The sequence below is a fragment of the Pogona vitticeps genome, chromosome 5, assembly GCF_051106095.1.
Source record: "Pogona vitticeps strain Pit_001003342236 chromosome 5, PviZW2.1, whole genome shotgun sequence".
NCBI classification, from domain to species: domain Eukaryota; kingdom Metazoa; phylum Chordata; class Lepidosauria; order Squamata; family Agamidae; genus Pogona; species Pogona vitticeps.
This window is the reverse complement of record NC_135787.1, coordinates 181,955,511-181,976,542: the sequence shown is the minus strand read 5'-3', so window position 1 is coordinate 181,976,542 and position 21,032 is coordinate 181,955,511. Positions and strand designations below refer to the sequence as shown.

Here is a 21,032-nt window from a genome sequence, read left to right as displayed (position 1 = left end):
CCTCCACATGTAGAAGAATGATGAAATTGGAAACAGACGGGGTGGAGAACCCGTGGTAAATGTACCTGCTCTAACAATGACTGAATAGGGCTGTAGCGTTAGGAAGGACCACTAATGTATATGGCAAGTAATCAGCCATTTGGGGCAGATAGGCAAACAGACTCCCCTCCTGTCCCTTCTAGATCTCTAGATAGACTGTGCTTCCTTCCACCTTCTGTCTCTAAGATTACTTCCTCATAGCTACAATGACATGGCTTCTCCATTACGGGTGAGTGGATCTTTCTGTACAAAAATCACATTTTGGGACTTCTATCTAAGCTATAGGCTCTTCTTCCATCATATATGGATTTCTTGAAAGAAAAATGTGACTTTTCTATATTTACCTAATTTCTGTCATGGCAACTCTTTTTTTAAAATTGTGAGCAGTTTAGCACTAAGAACCAATGTGATGAACCAGCCAGAGTGTCAAACCAGGACTCAGAAAGTGCTATGGGATGATATGTAAATAGCACACTTTGCTTTGTTTTTTTTTTTTTTTTAAAGTTGGGTAGACGGGTGATTGGGCTACTGATACATTTTGGGCTACTATTACAATCATGTTCCTGTAAACAGTTTAGAGTGGTGCTTTGCACTAAGTCACTTGTATATACATGCATTAACGAACGAACAAACAAAAGAACAAACAAAAGAACAAACAAACAAACAAACAAACAAACAAACAAACAAACAAACAAACAAACTAACTAACTAACTAACTAACTAACTAACTAACTAACTAACTAACTAACTAACTAACTAACTAACCTGGCTTCAAACCCCCAGTCAGTCACAGAAACTCACTGCGAGATAGCAGTGGTAAATCGCTTCTTAAGTTCCTCACAAACCTTGAAAATGCTATTAAGGCCACCATTAAGTCAGAAATGACTTGATGACATCTAACAACAACAACAACAACTGAACATTATATTTATTTATTTATTTATTTGTGTTTGTTTGTTTGTTTGTTTGTTTGTTTGTTTGTTTAACTAAGTTCCTATTAAAATAATGTGTCCCATTCATTTGAAAGGGGAACTCAGTTCAACTAACTCAGTGGTTCTTAACCTTTGTTACTCGGATGCTTTTGAACTGCAACTCCCAGAAACCCCAGTCAGGACAGCTGGTGGTGAAGGCTTCTGGGAGTTGCAGTCCAAAACTCCTGAGTAACCCAAGGTTAAGAACCAGTGATTTATCATCCAGGACTATGGATGATAAATTAGTTGAACTAACTTACTAATCTTACTAAGTTCCACTGAATTCAAAGCCACTAAACTGGCACTATAGTATTGCACTGTTAAACTGGACCCAAACCTCTATCTTTAGGCTTAAGCAGAAAGCAAAGAAGAAGAAACTTCAAGAGCTGGTGAACTAAAGATTTTACCATGTACGCTCTTGCAGGTGTTAGTGTATAAGATGACCACGTGTTCACTTACTAATGTAAAAACTAAGCTTTTTGGCAGATTGGCTTTCCCGAACTTCACATGAACCGGAAGAACTAAAGGTTGTAACAGATAAGACGTATTTCCCTGGTTCTTTTAGATCGGCAACAAATTCATGAATGTCTTCCCCAACTGTCAGGAATTCGGTGGAGTTCTCTGAATCAGGAGAGAAGAAGATAATATGAATTAATTGACTTCAGAAAGGTTTCCAGCTGCAGACATAACGATTTACATCTGGTATCCTAATATTAAAATGCTGCAGGGCCTCGGGCCTAGGCTCAGTCAAATGCCATTTAACATGTATCTGTGAATTATGAATATCTGGAGGCAAAAGTAAAACAAAATCCCAATATTCCTCAAGGAGAAACTTTAATGGCAATTTTAAACAATCACAAACAATGAAGAGCTTTTGTTGTTCATGATAACGATACTTTCTCTATCTGGATAAGTCTTCTCAAGGAAAAGAAAAAAAGGAGGGAAGTAAGGTCTGTAAAAATTAATTTATTATACTATATATTTTATGTAACAGATAATGATAACTCAACACCATCTCACTCAAGATCCTTCTGGATCTGACTGAGGTATGCAGTTAATCATTAAAATATAAACCCAATTGCAAGAAAGACTAAAAAACAGAAGTATTGAAGCAAAACATTTCCTCTTCTGCCTTCTTTGGATGCTCTGGTAACAATAAAATAAAATTGACCAGGGATAGTATTTTTGGATTTTCTGGACTACCTTACAGGCACCTTACAGATATATGAATGGTGATATACAGTGGTGCCTCAACTTATGAACTTAATTGGTTCTGGAATTCCAGTCATAACTCAAAATGGTCGTACGTCGAAGCACCATTTCCCATTGAAATGCAATTAATCCGTTCTGGCTGATTGGGGGGGAAAAGAAAAGCAATCAAGCGTGCAAGACCCATCGGAAATGCAAAGAAAGCAAAGGAAAAAGCAAACAGAGCACATCAGAAATGCAAATGGAGCACATCGGAACTCCAAAGAAAACAAAGCAAAAAGCATGCATAACCCATCGGAAATGGGAAAAACACTCCAAAAAGCAACCAACCCCCCAAGACTCATCAAAAATGGGGAAAAACACTCCAAAAAGCAACCAAACCTCCCAAGACCCATCAGAAATGGGGGGGCAAACAAACCCCCCCAAGACCCATCACAGCACAGAAACATACCCCCCCAGCCCAAAACCACACTGCAAAACCCACCCAGGACAGTTTTTTAAAAGCAGAAAGCAGCACCTTACCTTACCAGGCACCTCCTCCAATTGCACACTCTCTAACTGCTGGGATGAAAGAGCTACAAAGAAGAGCCTCGTCATCACCTACAGTTAGCTATTTGAATTTCCCGCCCTTTTCCCCTGCCTTTTTTCTGTTCGTAACTGGAAGCTCCGGTTGCAAGTCAAAGCAAAATTTTGCAGCCGGAGCTGGTTGTAACTCAAAATGGTCATAAGTCAGGACGTTCGTAAGTCCAGGCACCACTGTACAGTACCTGTAAGAAAGGCCTGAATTTAAAGGCTTTGAGGCTTAGGCCAAGCTCTGCTCAAGCTTTCTGCTTCCAGCCAGCTCTGGGGCAGCAAAAAAGGAAGAAGCTTGAGCAGAAGCTGGTCTAGCTAAGCCTCAAAGCCTTCTACAGCTCACAGGATTGAAGCTTTTTTTAAAATAGGAAGCCTATGACATCATCTACCATCCCACTCAGACCTTCTTGTTCCCTATGTACTTAACATAGGTGGGAGAGATATAGATGTACAACAAGTACATTATTGCAGGCTATCACACAATGTTTAAGGGTGGTTTGGTTTTAAGCAGGCAAATAAGAGCTATTAGCTTTACAAAAGACCTGCTTCTTGTTCCTTGATACAGACCAACCAAACCACCTGAGCTTTTGAACTCTCCTCTGCAGGGTGGAGACTGACTATGGGGACTGCCATGAGGAGCATCTGAACTTATACATTTACCATTACATGCCTGGAGAGGAGACGGGGAAAGAAAAAGGGGAAAAAATACCATTCTTCTTCAACCTAGACTTGGATTATGTATTGTTGCTGTCCATTAATCACAACTGAGTTAATGCCTCCTCCTGCCTATCATTCTGCAATCAAATGGAAAGGAGAAACGGTATAATGCATTTGCACTACTAGCAAAGTACCCTTGACTCAGATCAGTGCAAGGAACATATTCTGTAAAGCAGTGGTCCCCAACCTTGGGCCTTCAGATGTTCTTGGACTACAACTCCCAGAAGCCTTCACCACCACATCTTCTGACCAGGATTTCTGGGAGTTGAAGTCCAGCAACATGTGGAGGCCCAAGGTTGGGGACCACTGCTGTAAAGAACATGAAGGCAGATGGTGTCTTTATGGTTCCCACATTCCTATAGGCTCACACCCACCCACACCTGGAGGAGAGCATGTGTCCAACTTTGGCATCTCCATAGCACCACCTGACAGGTAGTATACATCATATTATTAGACTTCATCTGATGAATGCAAAGTTAGATCGTTTCACTTAGAATAATGGAAGTGGCTCCGGCTCCATGGGAGGGCAAATGTCTTTCATGGAGAAAGCCCCAGGTTCAATCCCTGGCCTCTCCAGGTACGGCTAAAAAAAAATCCTGGCTGAAGCCCTGGAGAACTGCTGCCAGTCAGAATACTGGGTAGATGCACCAACGGTTTGACTTCATATGGCTGTTTTCCTAACAGCCTTTAATCTCATATTTCACAGCTGGTTTATTTATTAAGAAAATCGTTTCGAATTCCAGTTAGGCAGAAAACGTTCACCTGTAGATCATTGGTTGGAAAAAGGATTATGCAGGCCAACAAGTACAGGGGAGGCTTTGCTATGCAGCCCAGTCCAGCCACAGGAGCTCTTACTCATAACCTGGAAAATGGCAGGGAAGTCCCATGCATCCAGGATGTGCCCAAGACATGTTGATGCCTGAGGAAGAGCAGAACATTGAGCCCCTCCCTCCTTAAAATAAAAGGGCACAGAATCCCAGGCTAGTCGGTTATTATTTTGGCACCTGAGGCATAAAGATCTCACAAGTGCATGGGGAAAAAAGGTGATCACAATAAATTAACAATTTGCAGTTACTTCATAACACATAAAACCCAGAGGTAGCCACTTCAATTTGCCTAATGGTAGGGCTGGCGCTGTTTAAAAGAAAGACTGAGGGGTCAGCTTGGTCTCTGTTTTGCTTTTTTTTGCAAAACAATCTGATCACCTTTGATGAAATGTGTCCTGTCGTAAGTGTAGCAATAGGACCGTCTTGGAAGTTTCTGTACATGCACTGAAAATGCTGAAGCTCATGTTTTTAGTAGGAGACGAGCACCATGAATGTGTTTGGGCGATGCTGGCTCAAATACCAGTGCGGAGCCCCAGATATGCATGGGAAAGGGCAAGAAGTTCCAAATGGAGGAGTAAACGAGTGTGTGTGATAAATGGGAAACTGAAAGGAAAAAAGAAAACATAATGAAAGCATGAAGACGGGAAGAGAGCTGTGATGTGAGATAGGAAAGAAGTGGAAGGCAGAAGGCAACTCCAGACAAGTCTGGTGATAGCCCATACTGAAGATACTTTGCTGCCTGAGGTAAAATACAAGAGAGAACCTCATTTTTCTAGTATGTGTCATATATATGATCATGTGCTGTCAAGCTGACTTATGGAACCCTTTTCTGGAATGTTTCTGGAAAAAGAGTACTCAGAGGTGATCTACCATTCCCTTCTCCTGGTGGACTGCACAGCTTGCCCATGGCCAGCCACACTGGTTCATCCTGGAGACACAATGGGAATTCGAACTCCCAATCTTTGGCTCTGCAGTCAGGAATCTAACTCACAGAACTATCTACCCAATGACTATGTACAGAAGCTTCTAAGTCACCACTTGGACTTTTTACAACATCTGTGACAGGACTCACCACACCCAAGGTGAGCAACCTAGCTTAAAGAGAAATACACAGCGAACCATGTATTGCACACAGCAATGTCCCTGTTTGGACAACCTTCCCCAGTCCCAATTTCTTGCTCCCTACTCTGAACAGCACTGCGTGTAGCGTTACCTTCTCTCTTGATGCGAATATAGAAACCATCAAATGCTGTGGGTGGCTTCGGGGGCAACCAGCTCAGCCTCATTTGCACCGGGAGGAATGAGGGAGATGGAGACGTAGGCTCTTCGAATTCCACAGTAGGGTTGATGCTCTCGTAATCTTTTGGCACTCCATTCACAAACTCATCCTCGCTCTCCAGAGGATCCGATTCATTTATCCACCAGTCTGGCTGAGATGTCGTTTCATAGTCACTGTTATTATAGTGGTAATCAGGCCACGTGTTGGAAGCGTTTTCTGTTGGCAGTTCGGGCAGATCATCCAAAATGTGGGGAACCTTCTCTTGCCCCATTGTGTTCTGGGGTCCTAAGAAGGATTCTTCTGGGAAATTCCCACTCGGTTCCTCCCAGTTCTCATTGACATTAACTTGTACGATGTGCACAGAAATGTTCCGAGGTGGGTAGGGAACTGGAAAAGAAAAAGGCACATCTTAAAACATTCAATTGTTTTCATAGTGGTTATCTCAGTAGATCACAGTATGTGGGTTAAACACTGAAAGAACCCAACAGAACTTTGCAGAGGGATTAATAAATTTTAGGAGCTGACAAACCACTCCTGAATTAATATTCACTCAGGCTGCACCAAGAATTTTCTTTTTTTTTTTTCAGCTTCACAAGAGATCTCAGACATGTGTACAAACTTTTTCTTAGGTGAATCCCTCTACAGGATTTGACATTCTGATGTATCTGGTGCTGCATTCAGAACCATATTAAATGTAGCATCTTCTATGATTTTCCCATGGTGTTTTCCAGCATTAATAGCTTCACAGAGTTAGGGAGGGTTTGCTTATAGGCCACATTATTCAGCTATAGAGTTTAGGTTATACTGACCTGAACAAAGCAAAAAAATATTATCTGAAAGTCTCTGTTAGAACTGAGGTGGGAACAGGGTGTACCTAAGTAAGGGCAAACAGATCAGGATCTGAACCCATTTGGAGATACTCTAGCCCAGTCTGTATCTATACTACCACCAAGTATGCCATAAAACCTCAGGGGCATCTGTAATCGTTTTCTATGGTACACAGAGAGGATAAAAACAAGGAGGAAAGAGGAAGCAAGATGGGAGGGGGAGACAAAAGATATGAGTAATGATGTTTTGCCAGAACCTGCCATGTGGTTTTTGGCAGCAGTTTCCCAGCAACACAAGTCAATTCTGGGTTTTCCAGGTACAGAATACTCAGAAGTGGTTTACCACTCCTCCCTTCTGGGGGCATCTTGAAACTTTACTCACATAAGGCACAATGGGGAATCAAACTCCCAACTTTTGGCTTCACAACCAGATACCTAAACCTAAACCTATCCAGTCAGCAGCAATGCAAGAGGCCCTTCCAAAATTGTTTTCAGGGGGGCCATATAGCCTGCGAACCAAGTGCTCCCTGCCTCTGATTCACAAAATCCATGAAGTCCTACTTAGCCACCCTTCCATGCTGAAAAGATCTGAAGTCCAGCCTCTGGCTCTAATGAACTGGCTACAGCAACTACGAACCCAACAGTGGTGTAGAAGTGTTGGCATTTTTATCAGTGGAAGAACTGTTTCCACTAATGAAATTATAGTTCTTCAAGACGTTCAAGGTATGACAGGGGCTGATTGTGTTGTGACACATTTCATTTACAGCAATGCCATGATGGGAAATGAGTGCATGTTTCAAAGAAGAAACATACCAGGAATCTGAGGAAAGCACACAGAATTTTGATGAGACTAGTGATTTAGCAGAAGTCAAAATAAACTGTCTGGGTAGGTGGGTTGGTGGGTAGGTCATAGAATCATCGTAGGGTTGGAAGGGACCTTGGAGGTCTTCTAGTCCAACTCCCTGCCCAAAGCAGGAGACCTCATACCATGCTGCACTTCATACCATCCCCAACAGATGGTTGTTCAATCTTTTCTTGAAAACCTCCAGTGATGGGGCACCCACCACATCAGGAGGCAAGCTGTTCCACTGCTTCATGGTTCTCACTGTCACGAAATTCCTTATTTCCAGGTTGGATCTCCCTCTGACGAGTTTCCACCCATTGGTTCTTGTCCTACTCTCGGGTGCAGTGGAGAATAAATCAATGCCCTCTTCCCTGCAGCAACCCTTCCGATCTTGGAAGACTGCTATAATGTCTCCCCTCAGTCTTCTCTTCGTTAAGCGAAACATACCTAGTTCTTTTCATTGTTCTTCACTGGATTTAGCCTCCAGTCCCCTTATCATCTTTGTTGCTCTTCTCTGCACCTCTTCCAGGGCCTCATCATCTTTTTTTGTATACTGGTGACCGGAATGGACACAGCACTCCAAGTGCGGCCTCACCAGTGCGGTATAGAGTGGTACCATCACTTCCCATGATCTTGATGCTGTCTCCCTGTTGATGCAGCCTAGGACTGTTTTGGCTTTCTTGGCAGCTGCAGCACACTCCTGACGCATCCTTAGGCAGTGGTCCACCAGGACACTTAAATGCCGCTCACAGGTACTGCTGGCGAGCCAGGCACCACCTATCCTGTACCTGTGCACCTGGTTTCTCCTGCCTAAGTGCAGGACCTTACTTTTCCTGCCACCGAACTGCATCTTATTGGAAGTGCCCAATGTTCAAGTCTGCCTAGATCCTTCTGAGCCTATCTTCCAAAGTACAGTATTAGCAATTCCCCCCAGCTTTGTGTCATCAGCAAATTTGATGAGTGCTCCTTCAATCCCTTCATCCAGGTCCTTTATGAAGATGTTGAAGAGCACTGGGCCCCAGGCAGAACCTTCGGGGCCCCCACTGCACACTTCTCTCCACATGGATCTGTTTCCATTGAATGCGGTTGGTCAGCCAGCTGCAAATCCATCTGGTAATTGCGCTGTTTATCTAAAAAGGTGTGTACCTTCTACATTTCACTAATGCTAGTAGTCAGAGTTTTCTTAGTGTATAGTCAGACGCACAATGTGGAACTGGAAAAAGATATGCAGGTAGAGGAATAGGGAAAAACTCTGTTTATTAAGAACTTAAATGACAGGGAATGTCATGTGATGCAATTTATAAATGTTAGAAACTGCTTGAAATCTGACTACCCAAGCCATATTAAGACAAGTTCTTGATTTTGTCCTGAAGTCCTCTCCTTTACCCTGTTCTGAAAGTCTGCAAGCCCTACTGAGCGCCGTGTACCAGACACTAGAGCAACTCCTTGGTCTGCAGATTTGTGTCTGGCTTTTCAGGGGTGGGGGGTGAGATGAGGTCTGCCAGGTTATTCAGAGAGTTGGGAAACTGGCTTTAAAAACACCTGCAGGCAGTGAAATAATACTGAAACAATCCATGCAGTCTGCAAAATAGATGAGACCTGAGGCTAGAATCGATCAGAAGGTTCACATAAAGGGAATATTCAAAGCATTTCACGAGATTTCCACTTGGGAGGAATTCTGAAGGAAGCGAAAAAGAATTTCCGAGACACCAGCAACATTTCTTGAAGAATGGTCCTAGCTGAAAATGAAAATGCTCATAATAAATATGGATGATTTCCTTGTTTCTGATATATGCTTGTCTTTTTTTTACAGGGAGTTCAAAGCAGTGTGTGAGAGACCCTCCTTACTTCCATTTTATTCTCACAACAGCTTTGTGGAATCCGTTCAGCCACAATACAATCATTATCACCACCTTAGAATTGTAGAGCTGGAAGGGACCCTATGGATCATGGAGGCCAGCCCCCATCAAGGAGGCACAGTGGGGAATCGAACTCCCAACCTCCACAGCCAAATACCTAAATGACGGAGCTATCCAGCAGTCCGATGATTTGCCCAAAATGACTCAAAGAATTTCACAGTCAAGCGGGGATATAAAAGTGTGCCTCCCCTGCCCTCCTCTAACATTCTCACCCAGAGAAAGGAAGGATGTCTCCCTCCAGATGATGGACTGCAACTCCCATCAGTCCTGGCTAGCACACTCAAGGACGATGGGAATTACAGTCCAACAACAACTCCACAGATCTCCTCGCCCTTTGATCAAACTGCTTGCAGCACTCCAGGCTTTGCTGCCAGCTATTTTTCTTTTGCATCTTGCCTGGTGTGAATTTGTCCTTTGAAAACCAACCTGAAAAACAGGAAGTGTTCATGCTTTCCCCTGATGTACAACAGCATGGCCCGCTGGTCACTGAGATGAGCAGGAATCCTTGGGCATGCTTCCAAGATGGAATTACAATAAGTTCCAGATCTTGCCCAAGTGTCATTTTGAATTCATACAACACCACTATCTTGTCAAGGGTTTTTTTTTTCATTTTATTTCCCCCCCCCTCCCTTCTTAGTCTAAGTCTTCATGCTTCAAGGCACAAACTGATCAAGCACAGGGCAGTGGGGGGGGGCAAAGGAGGAAGCGCTAAACAATATCATTTGTCTGCCTTCTTAAACCGCTGCGCACTTCTGGCCTAGAGCATAACAAGGGGCAACTTGTCTTCCTTAAATATGTCAGTGATGAAATGGCTGCTAGAAGCAAATTGCTCTGCCAGACTGGCCGGCATGGATCCTCATGCAGAAAATCCTCTTGGAGAAAGTATGATGTAACGGATAGCTGATTCAACATAGAAAAAGCCCCCCGTGTTATCATCAACATCTTAGAACTGCAGAGTTGGAAGGGACCCTACAGATCATCAAGTCCAGGCCCTGTCAAGGAGGCACAAGTGGGGAATCAAACTCCCAACATCTGGCTCCACAGCCGGATGCCTAAACCATTGAGCTATCCAGCAGTTTAGCCAGAGCCTGGGAGTCTGATTCCCCACTATGCTCCTTGACAGGGGCTGGACGCGATGATCCATAAGGCGTCTTCCAGCTCTGCAGTTCTAAGATTATAAAAGGAAAAAAAAGAAGAGCCAAAGACCATCCCACTCATATTATTATCTTTCAAAGGTTCTGTGCTTTGAAACTTTTACATTTCCTTCTTCTGTTTTTGTTAGATAGAAGTCAATAAAATGATTTCCTACGTAACTTCAATCAAATGACTAAACAATTTAGAAGCAGTTGCCTGGTGAACTCGCCTGCCTCCCAAAATATGTATGTTTCTGCTCTAGAAAAAAAAAGTATAGGAAGAACCTTCTAAATAAGCAGTCATCCTCTATTAAAGATATTAGAGCCCTCAGGTCTGAAGATGAGTGAGTTATAACCATAATAATATTCTTAGAACCGCAGAGCTGGAAGGGACCCTATGGATTATGAAGTCCAGCCCAGTCAAGGAGGCAATTGAACTCCCAAACTCTGGCTCCATGGACCTTCACTGTGTGATGAAACACACTTTGTGAACTCTGGCCAGTTTCTCTCCCTCCCACCCTCGATACCTCACAGGGCTGCTGTGAGGAGAACACTGCACTCCGCACTCCTTGAGTTTTATGTACTGAACAGATAAAGTGGTTTACCATTCCTTTCTCCTGGGAGCATCGTGGGACTATGCAGCCTGCCCAAGAGCACCCAGGCTGGCTCTACCCACAGGAGGCACTGAAGGGAATTGAACCTTTGGCTCTGATGCCAGGCATTTAAACCACAGAGCTATCCCGCCAATATCCTACGTTTTCTATCCCATTCGCAACCATGCAGTTAAGTCACACAACCAACAGAAATGCTTTGTGTTACCTGTTCGGTGCTGCTTGGGTTCATGCTTCACCCCACTATATTCCACCAGTGTGCTTTTGCTGAACGTCGCTTCAGACACCAACTGAAATGTGATGTTGCTATAACATATTCCTGGCAACCAATGGTTGAAAACAGTTTTGCCTTTAAAGAAATCTGTGGAGCAGTAAATAAAACGGTACACATGACATTAAATCAGCACAGCAACCCAACCACATGGTTTTTAGCTGGTAAATATTGGCTGGCGCTGAATTGATTTTTTTAAAAAATAGTCATATTTCCGACGAGTTTATAAAACAACAACAGCAACAAAACCCTCTCTCCCTACCCACCTCCTCTCTTTCCTTTCTCTTCCTTCCTTCCTGTCACACTTGCTTACAGGCTGAACGCAAGGAAATAAACATGAAAGCTAGCCAAGTAATTGCAACGGGCAACATGTACTTTGTGACACCAAACCTTTCAAAGATGAAATGATATCCTCTGTCGCAGCCTTGACAGTAACTGTACACAAGAGGCCTCTCAAGGCCAAATTGCCAGAGGAGAAATGGCAGACAGCGGCCACAATGGAAGCAAACCAAACATAGGAAAGCAAGATTCTTTTTATTTATTTTTAACATTACAAGTAGGAATGGCAAATATCAGACTTCCAGGATTTGCTTTGTCTTATGTACGAGAATCCCAAGGAGCAACCAGAGGGAAAAAAAGGCACTGAGAGAAGGCATGCATTTATAGTTGAGGACATACAGTGGGGTCTCTACTTAAGAACGTCTCTACTTAAGAACAATCCAACTTAAGAACAGCTCCATTTGCTAAATTTTGCTTCTACTTGAGAACAGAAATCCAAGATAAGAACAGGAAAAAAACCTTTCCTGCTCTTTTTTTAACCTTAGGTCATCTTAGGTTAAAAAAATTCTCCCCCTAGAGTACGTATTAACCAGCTTTGCATTAGTTCCTATGGGAACTAATGCTTCAATGTACGAACGCACCTCTACATAACAAAAAAACAGCCAAAACGGATTAATTGGTTTTCAGTCCATTCCTATGGGAAATTTTGCTTCAACTTAAGAACGTTTCAACTTAAGAACACCATTCCAAAACGGATTAAGTTCTTAAGCAGAGGTTCCACTGTAGTTTCTATGGACGGAAAAGAGCAGATATGGATTAAATGGTTTTCAATGCATTCCTATGGGAAATGCAGATTCAACATAAGAACTTTTCAACTTGAGAACCACCTTCCAATACGGATTAAGTTCTTAAGTAGAGACCCCACTGTATACAGTTAGAGCATTTTGATACCACTTTAACTTCCATTCTACAGAATCCTGGGAATTGTAGTTTGGTAAGGCCCGAGCATTCTCTCCTAGAGACCTTCTGGTGCACTCTCTCCAACTACCTGCATGTCTAAGCACCTCAGCCAGAAATCCTAAGCTGGAGCCATGGCAGTTAAAGTGGAATCAAACGACTGCAACTGTCTCCTGTAGATGCACTGCAGAAGAGGTGCTTCTGAGCCCATTCTCAGCGTAGAAAATTGCATTTAATCTCAGCTAGGTTTTGGTTTCATCAGAATTGAGCTTATAGTTCTATCACATGAAAAATAGAAACACCTGGCTCCTTCCCACCCAAAAATGTTCTAGCAGTCTAATTTATGGCACCCCAAAAAGCCCTTTTTTGTTACTGTTAAACAAATGGAAGTCAAAAAATGCTGGCACATCTCATGCATATTATCCAAGATCTCCCAGTACATACAATAAAACTTCCCTCTTTCCCCCAACCCCAGATCCCAGTAGCCTTACACTTAGCAAAAATGAAAATGAAAAGCACACAATTAACTCAAAAGTAAATGAACTCTAATATTACAGAAAACTGTACATCTCCTGTTATCTTTTCCCAAAGGGAGACAGATACACATTGCCTCTGGAATTTCTTATTGCTTTGGGAATGGGGGGAAGCAGAATAATTCCAATTAAATAGTGCTTTCGGAAACAGACATGACAACAATAACGGCTCGATACATTAGATCAGAAGCTAGTTAGGCAATCCACATTTTCACTGTCAATTTCTCTCTGAACAGATGGCGAGAACTACTGGGACAAGTGGTTATTATCAGCACTGTATGTATTTAAGCATCAAGGAGGATTTGCATACCACACTAGGAGCAACAATTATGATAGCTTGATACCATCAGTCCAGTTGCGGAATTGTATTAAGTATTGCACCTCCAGCACAGATATTATTATTATTTTGCTCCTCAAAATCATTTGCACAGAACAAAAGAAAAATAATTCAACTGAATATAGGCCACTATCTCTGAAGCTGCCATAGTGCTAAACTGATTGTAATACAGTGGTGCCTCGCTTTATGATTGCCCCTCATTACGATGAAACCACATTACGACGATCTTTTTGCGATTGCAATTGCGATCGCAAAATGATGGTCTGAATGGGGTTTTTTCGCTTTGCGATGATCAGTTCCCTGCTTCGGGAACCGATTCTTTGCAAAATGACGATTTTCCTCCAGCTGATCGGTGGTTTCAAAATGGCCGCCGGGTAAATAAAATGGCTCCCTGCTGTTTTCTGGGACGGATTCCTCACAAGACAGCCACTGAAAATGGCCATCCTATGGAGGATCTTTGCTAGACAGTGAGTTTCCAGCCCATTGGAATGCATTGAAGGGGTTTCAATGCGTTTCAATGGGCTTTTTATTTTCTCATTACTGTACAATGTTTTCGTTCTGCAACTATTTCGCTGGAACGAATTAACGCCGTAATGCAAGGCATCACTGTACAGTGACCAAAATTTTGTTACTTCGCATAGTAAATTGCACAAAAGAAGGTTTCCTCCATGGGACTTGATGAGTCAACTTTTCTGTAAGTTGATTGAAACAGGCCCACTCTAATTGTGACTTACTGTATTGAAGTGTGTAGGCATCCTTCAGTCTCGAGAGACTATGGTAATGTGTTCTGAAAAGAGATCTTGGAACAATGTCTGGTGTGGCTGAGAAGACCAATTCAAGAGTGACAAGTAAGTCAATACAATTTAGAGGAGGGCCATAGGAATCAATGGAGCTTATTGGAGGATTTGACTTACCAAAACCCCATCGATTCAATGAGCCTACTTTATATGATCAACCATACTAAGCAACAAAATTTGGACTATTGAAAAATGAGCTCCTAAGCAATTGGATCACATGTTATAAACTGCTTATTTAAAAAATTCTAGTGTTTCAACATTTTGAAACACTAAGTGGGATTCTGAGTAAACTAGACGAACTTCGGTTCCATGCAATGTTCCCTCTACATTTCAGTCTCGCTGCATGAGAGCCATTCTCTCTCTGGGGGGGCGGGGGCGGAGCAGTTTCATTTGAAAGGGTAACTAAATAAGCTGGCTGCCATCTGCCCGGCTGCAACCCCAATGGAGCTCTGGGCAAGCCGGTGCGCTCGCAGCTTAGAAGGAACATTGGTTCCATGGAAATCAATGGGGCAATTTAATTATAACTTAACAATTCCCTTTGATGTAATTGGAACTAAATTGGAATAAGTCAATCCAAGTCAAACCTACTGTCAGGACACAAGGCTCAGTGACGGATGATGCGAATGTTAATGAAAGCCATGAGCTGAAAAGGAAGGGTACCTCTTTGTTTAACATTCACTTTCCACTTACCTTTATACAACATCGTCCGATAATCTTTCCCTTCCCAGTAGCTTATGTTCACCCTGGTAAAAACATTGTACTTCTCTGGATATCGGATTTCAAACAATACTCCCGTTTCTGGTGATGATTTATAGTCATAGATGGAAACGCTGGTTACAGGTAGAGGTTCTTCAAAAGAGAAAGAATAAGGGTCCTTAGAAAGAAAATATGATCATCTTAGAATAATGATGTATCACTCAGATGCCAGTGACATGACGATTGGCAAAGTATGCAACGATCTGGGGTTTATTCACCCGTATCTACAGATTGTTTGATTCGTCCGCTCTTGAAGAATGACAGGTGGATGTATGAACTGACTCCATCAAAAAGCATTTTGTCTGAAGTGGGTGTCAGGATAAATAAGAGCAGGGCTGGTATCACCACAGATGCTCTTTGGGTGGCTGCTAGGGCTCCATAACCCCTGCAGGGTGCACAGCTACTTCCTGGCTTTGTATCCCCTTGCGGGGGGGGGGAATCATATTTGTTCTGAAATAAGCATTTTCTGGCTTGATATGTCAGAGTCGCCATCTTATCTTTCCATTAGGTTCCTGATGCGGCATCTCTCCGCAACACTGTAGATAACAATGCCTGAAAAGGTTTTTCTGTTTCTTACACAAGCATCTCACATGCCGTATGAGCAAAGTTTAGTCCCATCAAGGCAGAGGTGCTCCTGATTGGTCTGAAAGTTGTACATGAAAGACTCAATTTGGCTTGGTAGGACCCACTGCTCTTGAAGACTCAGGTTCACAGCTTGCGTATGGTGGTCAGAGGCACATTGAATAGTTAAGGTTATAGCGTCATCTATATCTGTTTATGTAGGAGTCAGATATAACTGTTAAGGATGGGCTGCTTTGATTTCTTGCACTACAAATCTCATACTAAATTTCTCCATTCTGGGAATTCCACCTGACAGACAGACACCTTACGGAGACTTAAATGTTGATCACCTAGAAGGAAGGCCTCAACTAGAAGGCTTCAAGGCTTAGCTAGGCCTTGCTCTGCTCATGTTTCCTGCTCCTGCCTCAACGCTAACTGTTTTTGTGAACAGGAAGTTGGAGATTAATCAAATAATGAGACAAAAATTAGCAGAGATAGGAAGCACCCCATGTTAAGGTCAAAATCATTATTTTCTATTTGAGAGGACCGAGGCATGTGAAACTTTAAAAAAATTAGCATCGTATTGCCTAAATTTGGACAGGAAGGCCAATCCCGTAAGTGTCTGTCCCTGCTCCAACAAACTCCCCATTATACACCCATTCTCTTATTGGACTTGGTCACGCCAGAGAGGCCGGGTGGGCGGGGGGAATGTTCATCTCGTTTCCCTTTTTCTCGGCATTCGAGTGACAGAATAGTACTCAACATTCTGAAAGCAACATGAGAACATCAAAAGCATTACTCTTAAACTGTTGTCCTTTAGATCCACCAGTTGACTTGCCCTTCCATTAAGACAAACGCAGCAAGTTTAACAAGGGGTGAGGGCAAAAGGGCAGTTGCCCCGGGTGCAAAATTCTTAAGGCACAAAATGGTCACAAACTGCCAGACCTGGTCACTTGAGGAGAAGGAGGGGAAGGGAGGGGCCAGCAGAGCCCCCGTTGAGCCTGTATTGATGCATCGCTACCGCACTACCCAGTGTGCCATATATTTCCCTTCTGCCCTGAGGCAGAGCAGCCCAGCATCCGTTGTGGCCCGGAGGCCCCATTGGCACACAACAGACCCCCTCTTGCGCAGTGGAAAGGGAGCTCAAGGCTGACCCTCAGCCCTAACCCCACCCCACCTGAAGGCAATGTGGGCATGGCCCTGGCTGCTGAAACCATCATGTGGAGAGTACATGGCCGGCTGGCCGCTCCTCCCATTGGAGGGGCAGCGTGCCAGCTGAACCCACCTGGGTAGCCAGTCAGCTAGAATGAATGGCCACTGAATGCTGGTGTGGATGGGCCTGCCACAGCCCAAGCCCCTACCTGGTCCTTTCTGTTGGTGGCCAAACAGCACGAGGACATGCATAGACACACTCTACGGCCTAGGGAGCACAATACCCATGCTATGCCACTGCTCAGGACTGTGGCTTCTTTTCATTCAATTCCATGTTACATAGGCCTCCTACGATATAATAATCACACTGTGTTTTTCCAATTATGGCAGCTTTATAGAGTGAGTGACTGCATTACCCTGTTACTTCTCCCTAGAAGAAATCCAATAAGGAACGGAAATTGTTTTCATTTTTATTACCAATTTATTTTGATCCTGATCTTTTGATTTAATTAGCGGATGATTAAATTAAACGGAAGGCATTGTAAACTGCCTCCTTCCTGACATCTCCCTTGCAACAGCAGCAGCTAGTAAATCAGTGCCGGTTAATGAATAGCACTCAAGTAAGGTCATAGGCAGGGAGCTGCTTCTGGAACATCCAAGTACGTACCTATGTGGGGAAATCATCCTATTCTCACCCTTCAGAGTCAAAGAAGGGGTTCAAATGTTTGTTCCAGATGGCACAGTCTAATTCAGGAGGGCCTACATGAATTTTATGTACACTTGAAAGGAACATACTGCTAACAATGTGCAGCTCAGTAGTAAATCTCACAGAAAGACTGAGGTGCCACCAGGCCCATTAAAAGGTGAAGGGACTGGCTAGTCACAGTGCCCCCACCAACAGTGGCAGAACAGGGAACTGCAACCAGTCATGAGACTCAGGGAACCAACAAGGGAACCAACAAGGGCCACATATAAAACCCTGTTGGGAGAAAAAAAAATCAGTACAATGAGAGTTTTACTGATCTAATGGACGCCCAGAAAGAACAATAGGTGGTTCCTAGATCGAATCAAGCTTGACCTCATACGTACTAGAAGCTAAAATAACTAAATAAAAGCTGTCGTACTTTGGGCATATCATGATGTGACCAGACTCACCAGAAAAGACAATTATGAAAGCAGAAGTTCAAGGCAGCAAGAAAAGAAGAGCTAATATGAAATTGATTGATTCAATGAAGGGAACTCTGAGCAAGGTTGATAACAGGGCTTTCCTGAGGTTAGTGAAGCCATAAGGTTGGCAGTAAGTTGGCTGCAATTCTCTGTAAGACAAAGTGCTGAACAGCTTCACCAAGCCAGATCAGGACGTCCATCCACAGCCAGAGTTTGGAAAGTCATTTTTTAAAAACTAATTTTAACAACATGGACTGAGAGGAACAGGTGAGATGAATAGCTGGTTTCTGGGAGAGACATTTTTGACAAGTCCTAAACCGCTAAGAGCTTTGTAAGTCATAACCTATGCTAACATGCACTGGATTATGGAGAAAGCCAGAGAGTTCCAGAAAAACGTCTACTTCTGCTTTATTGACTGTGCAAAAGCCTTTGACTGGGTGGACCACAGCAAACTATGGCAAGTCCTTAAAGAAATGGGAGTGCCTGACCACCTTACAGTATCTATCTCCTGAGAAATCTATACATGGGACAGGAAGCAACAATTAGAACTGGATATGGAACAACTGATTGGTTCAAGATTGGGAAAGGTGTACGACAAGTCTGTATATTGCCTCCCTGCTTATTTAACTTATATGCAGAATACATCATGAGAAAGGCAGGACTGGATGAATTCCAAGCCGGAATTAAGATTGCTGGAAGAAATATCAACAACCTCAGATATGCAGATGATACCACTCTGATGGCAGAAAGTGAGGAGGAATTAAAGAACCTCGTAATGAGGGTGAAAGAGCAGAACGCAAAAAATAGTCTGAAGCTCAACATCAAAAAAACTAAGATCATGGCCACTGGTCCCATCACTTCCTGGAAAATAGAAGGGGAAGATATGGAGGCAGTGACAGATTTGACTTTCTAGGGCTCCATGATCACTGCAGATGGTGACAGCAGCCACGAAATTAAAAGATGCCTGCTTCTGGGGAGGAAAGTGATGACAAACCTAGACAGCATCTTAAAAAGCAGAGAGATCACCTTTTACTGAGGATGAGATGGTTGGACAGTGTCTTCTAAACTACCAATAAGAATTTGACCCAACTCCGGGAGGCAGTGGAAGACAGAAGGGCCTGGCATGCTCTGGTCCATGAGGTCACAAAGAGCTGGGCATGACTTAACGACTAAACATCAGCAACAAAGTCATAACTAGCACCTTGAATTGAGTACAGAAACTGTCAGGGTGCCAATGAAGGTGTGCCAAGACTGGGGTTATATGATCAAATTTACTAGTAATGTATTCAGTCCGGCCAGTGCATTTTGGATCTTCTGAGGTTTACACACTGACTTCTAGAGCAAGCTCTATGTGAGAACATGACAGTAGCCTAGTCTGTAGATGGACAATGTGTGAACCACTGTTGGTAGGCATTTCTTATCTAGGTAGAGCACAACTAGGCAATCAACCAAAGTTGATAGAAGGCACTCTTGCCTACGGCAGATATTTGAGTCTCCATAGAGAGTGCTGGGTCCAAGAGCACCCCTAAGCTGCAAACCCCATCCTTCAGAGGAAGTGTAAACTCAGTGAAGCCAGGGAAATTTCACTCTAATCAGTAAATTCCCATCTAATAAGGATCTCCATCTTATCTGCATTCAGTTATAGTTCTAAGCCTGCAATCTCCCAATAGTTGCCATTCTAACTTCAATTTTCTAAAAACAGCTCTTCCTCTTTCCCTTTTTGAAAATAACTAAAATGGTTCATTTTTAAAGGCTGATGGCTTTTAACATCTGAATGTTATAAGCCATCAACCATGTGACAAAATAAACTCTTTTCCCACCTACGTTGTCATCATCTTAACATGAAAAAAACACCATTGTGTGGTGTTCCTCCTGAACTACTGAGTGCATCCATATCTCTGTAACTATAAAAACAACTACAGTTACATGCAGCACTTAGAAAAGTTACTTTTCGAAAACATGGCTCAGAATCCCCAGCCAGCCTCTATCTCCCCAGTCAGCATCAGAAAATGGAGGTAAACTATGGTTTGTTAAATTACAGTTTGTAATGTAACACAATGTAATACCTTTGGTATTGGCAGGAAGGTATAATCAGTGACTCATTATTTGTAATGTTTATTTCCAAGCTCCACGTCGGCCATACTGTCTGCCTCTAGTTTCTTGGATCCCTGATTGCCTGCATTGGAACCTCATCATCTAATTGTTTGGATGATGCTGTTTAACTCTGACCTTATTGGATGGGCTCTTCTGATAGGTATAATATGAACAATATGGCACGTGTTGTTGAATGTCACTGTCTTGGACAACAAGATGCAACCACAGATGCCACATGGTTTGTATTTCAAATCAAGTCAAACAAGGAGACACCTGTAAAGTAAGGAGCCTATGAAAAATATACAAACATAGGCTGCTAATGGTCTTGGACACTTCATAGAGGAAAGACTCCTTCCAACATAATTTATTTTCCTGATGTTTTCTCAGCAATATTAGGTGTCCTTCATAGATTTGCGTGGTCTGGGGAGGTCCCAGAGAGATTAATTGCAATGCAAGATTTAGGCAGAGGCTAAATATATCAAAGTTTGGAGAGAGAGGAAACAATGACTAAAAGCCCACAAAGTTTTTACATAAATTGTTTTAAAATAGTAAGGAAGTGTGGAAAATGGATTCTAACGCAGACATAATTTTGAAATGACATTTTAGTGGGAGATAATGCTATGGAGCCTCTTAAATTCAGCACAGCATAGAACCTCAGCGTGTCTTAATCAGCTGTACAAAGTAGCTCTTAACTGCACAAAGCCGTCACTACAGAGATTTAGGACAGGAAGGGTAGGCAGTGGAATAAACCAGTAGTGTTCTCAGGATCAACTTTTAATCTGAGATGGCAATGGATTTGGACATCTGCTGTGCTTAGCTCTTATCTGGGGTGAAGCAGTGAGTTTGTGAAGCTCTTAATTTCAGTGGGATGAGCCCATCCTACATTAGTTGGCATCTCTGCATAGAACTTCTGAGAAGAACTTCCTGATCTAAAGTGAGAATGGAGAGAATGACCTGAGAAGAGGCAAAAAAAGAATGAACAGAGACATGTATACAGTGAGTCTGTTTCTCTTCACAACAGTCTCATGAGGTTGGCTAGTGACAGCGAGTCAGCCAAGCGCACCCTGTGAGCACTGCGGCTGAGGAAAAGGTCTGTCTGCAGCCTCCACAACTTATGATCAACACTGTGCCCATTGTGTTACACCAGCTGAGAGTTTCAGCCCGTATCACAGCTGGAAC

The 21,032-nt window shown here is 43.0% G+C and overlaps 1 protein-coding gene across 4 annotated transcripts in view; it reads right to left on the bottom strand.

The window, feature by feature from the left end:
• The window catches only part of PTPRO (protein tyrosine phosphatase receptor type O), a 143,529-nt gene that overhangs the window by 51,321 nt on the left and 71,176 nt on the right, over positions 1–21,032 (bottom strand). For all 4 annotated transcript variants that reach the window (XM_072999780.2, XM_078376378.1, XM_072999779.2 and 1 more), the window contains exons 3-6: positions 14,814–14,972; positions 11,158–11,310; positions 5,550–6,002; positions 1,470–1,631 (exon numbers count right to left, since the gene is read on the bottom strand). In XM_072999780.2, the coding sequence (XP_072855881.2) occupies positions 1,470–1,631; positions 5,550–6,002; positions 11,158–11,310; positions 14,814–14,972 (927 nt within the window). The remainder of the gene's footprint in view (positions 1–1,469; positions 1,632–5,549; positions 6,003–11,157; positions 11,311–14,813; positions 14,973–21,032) is intronic.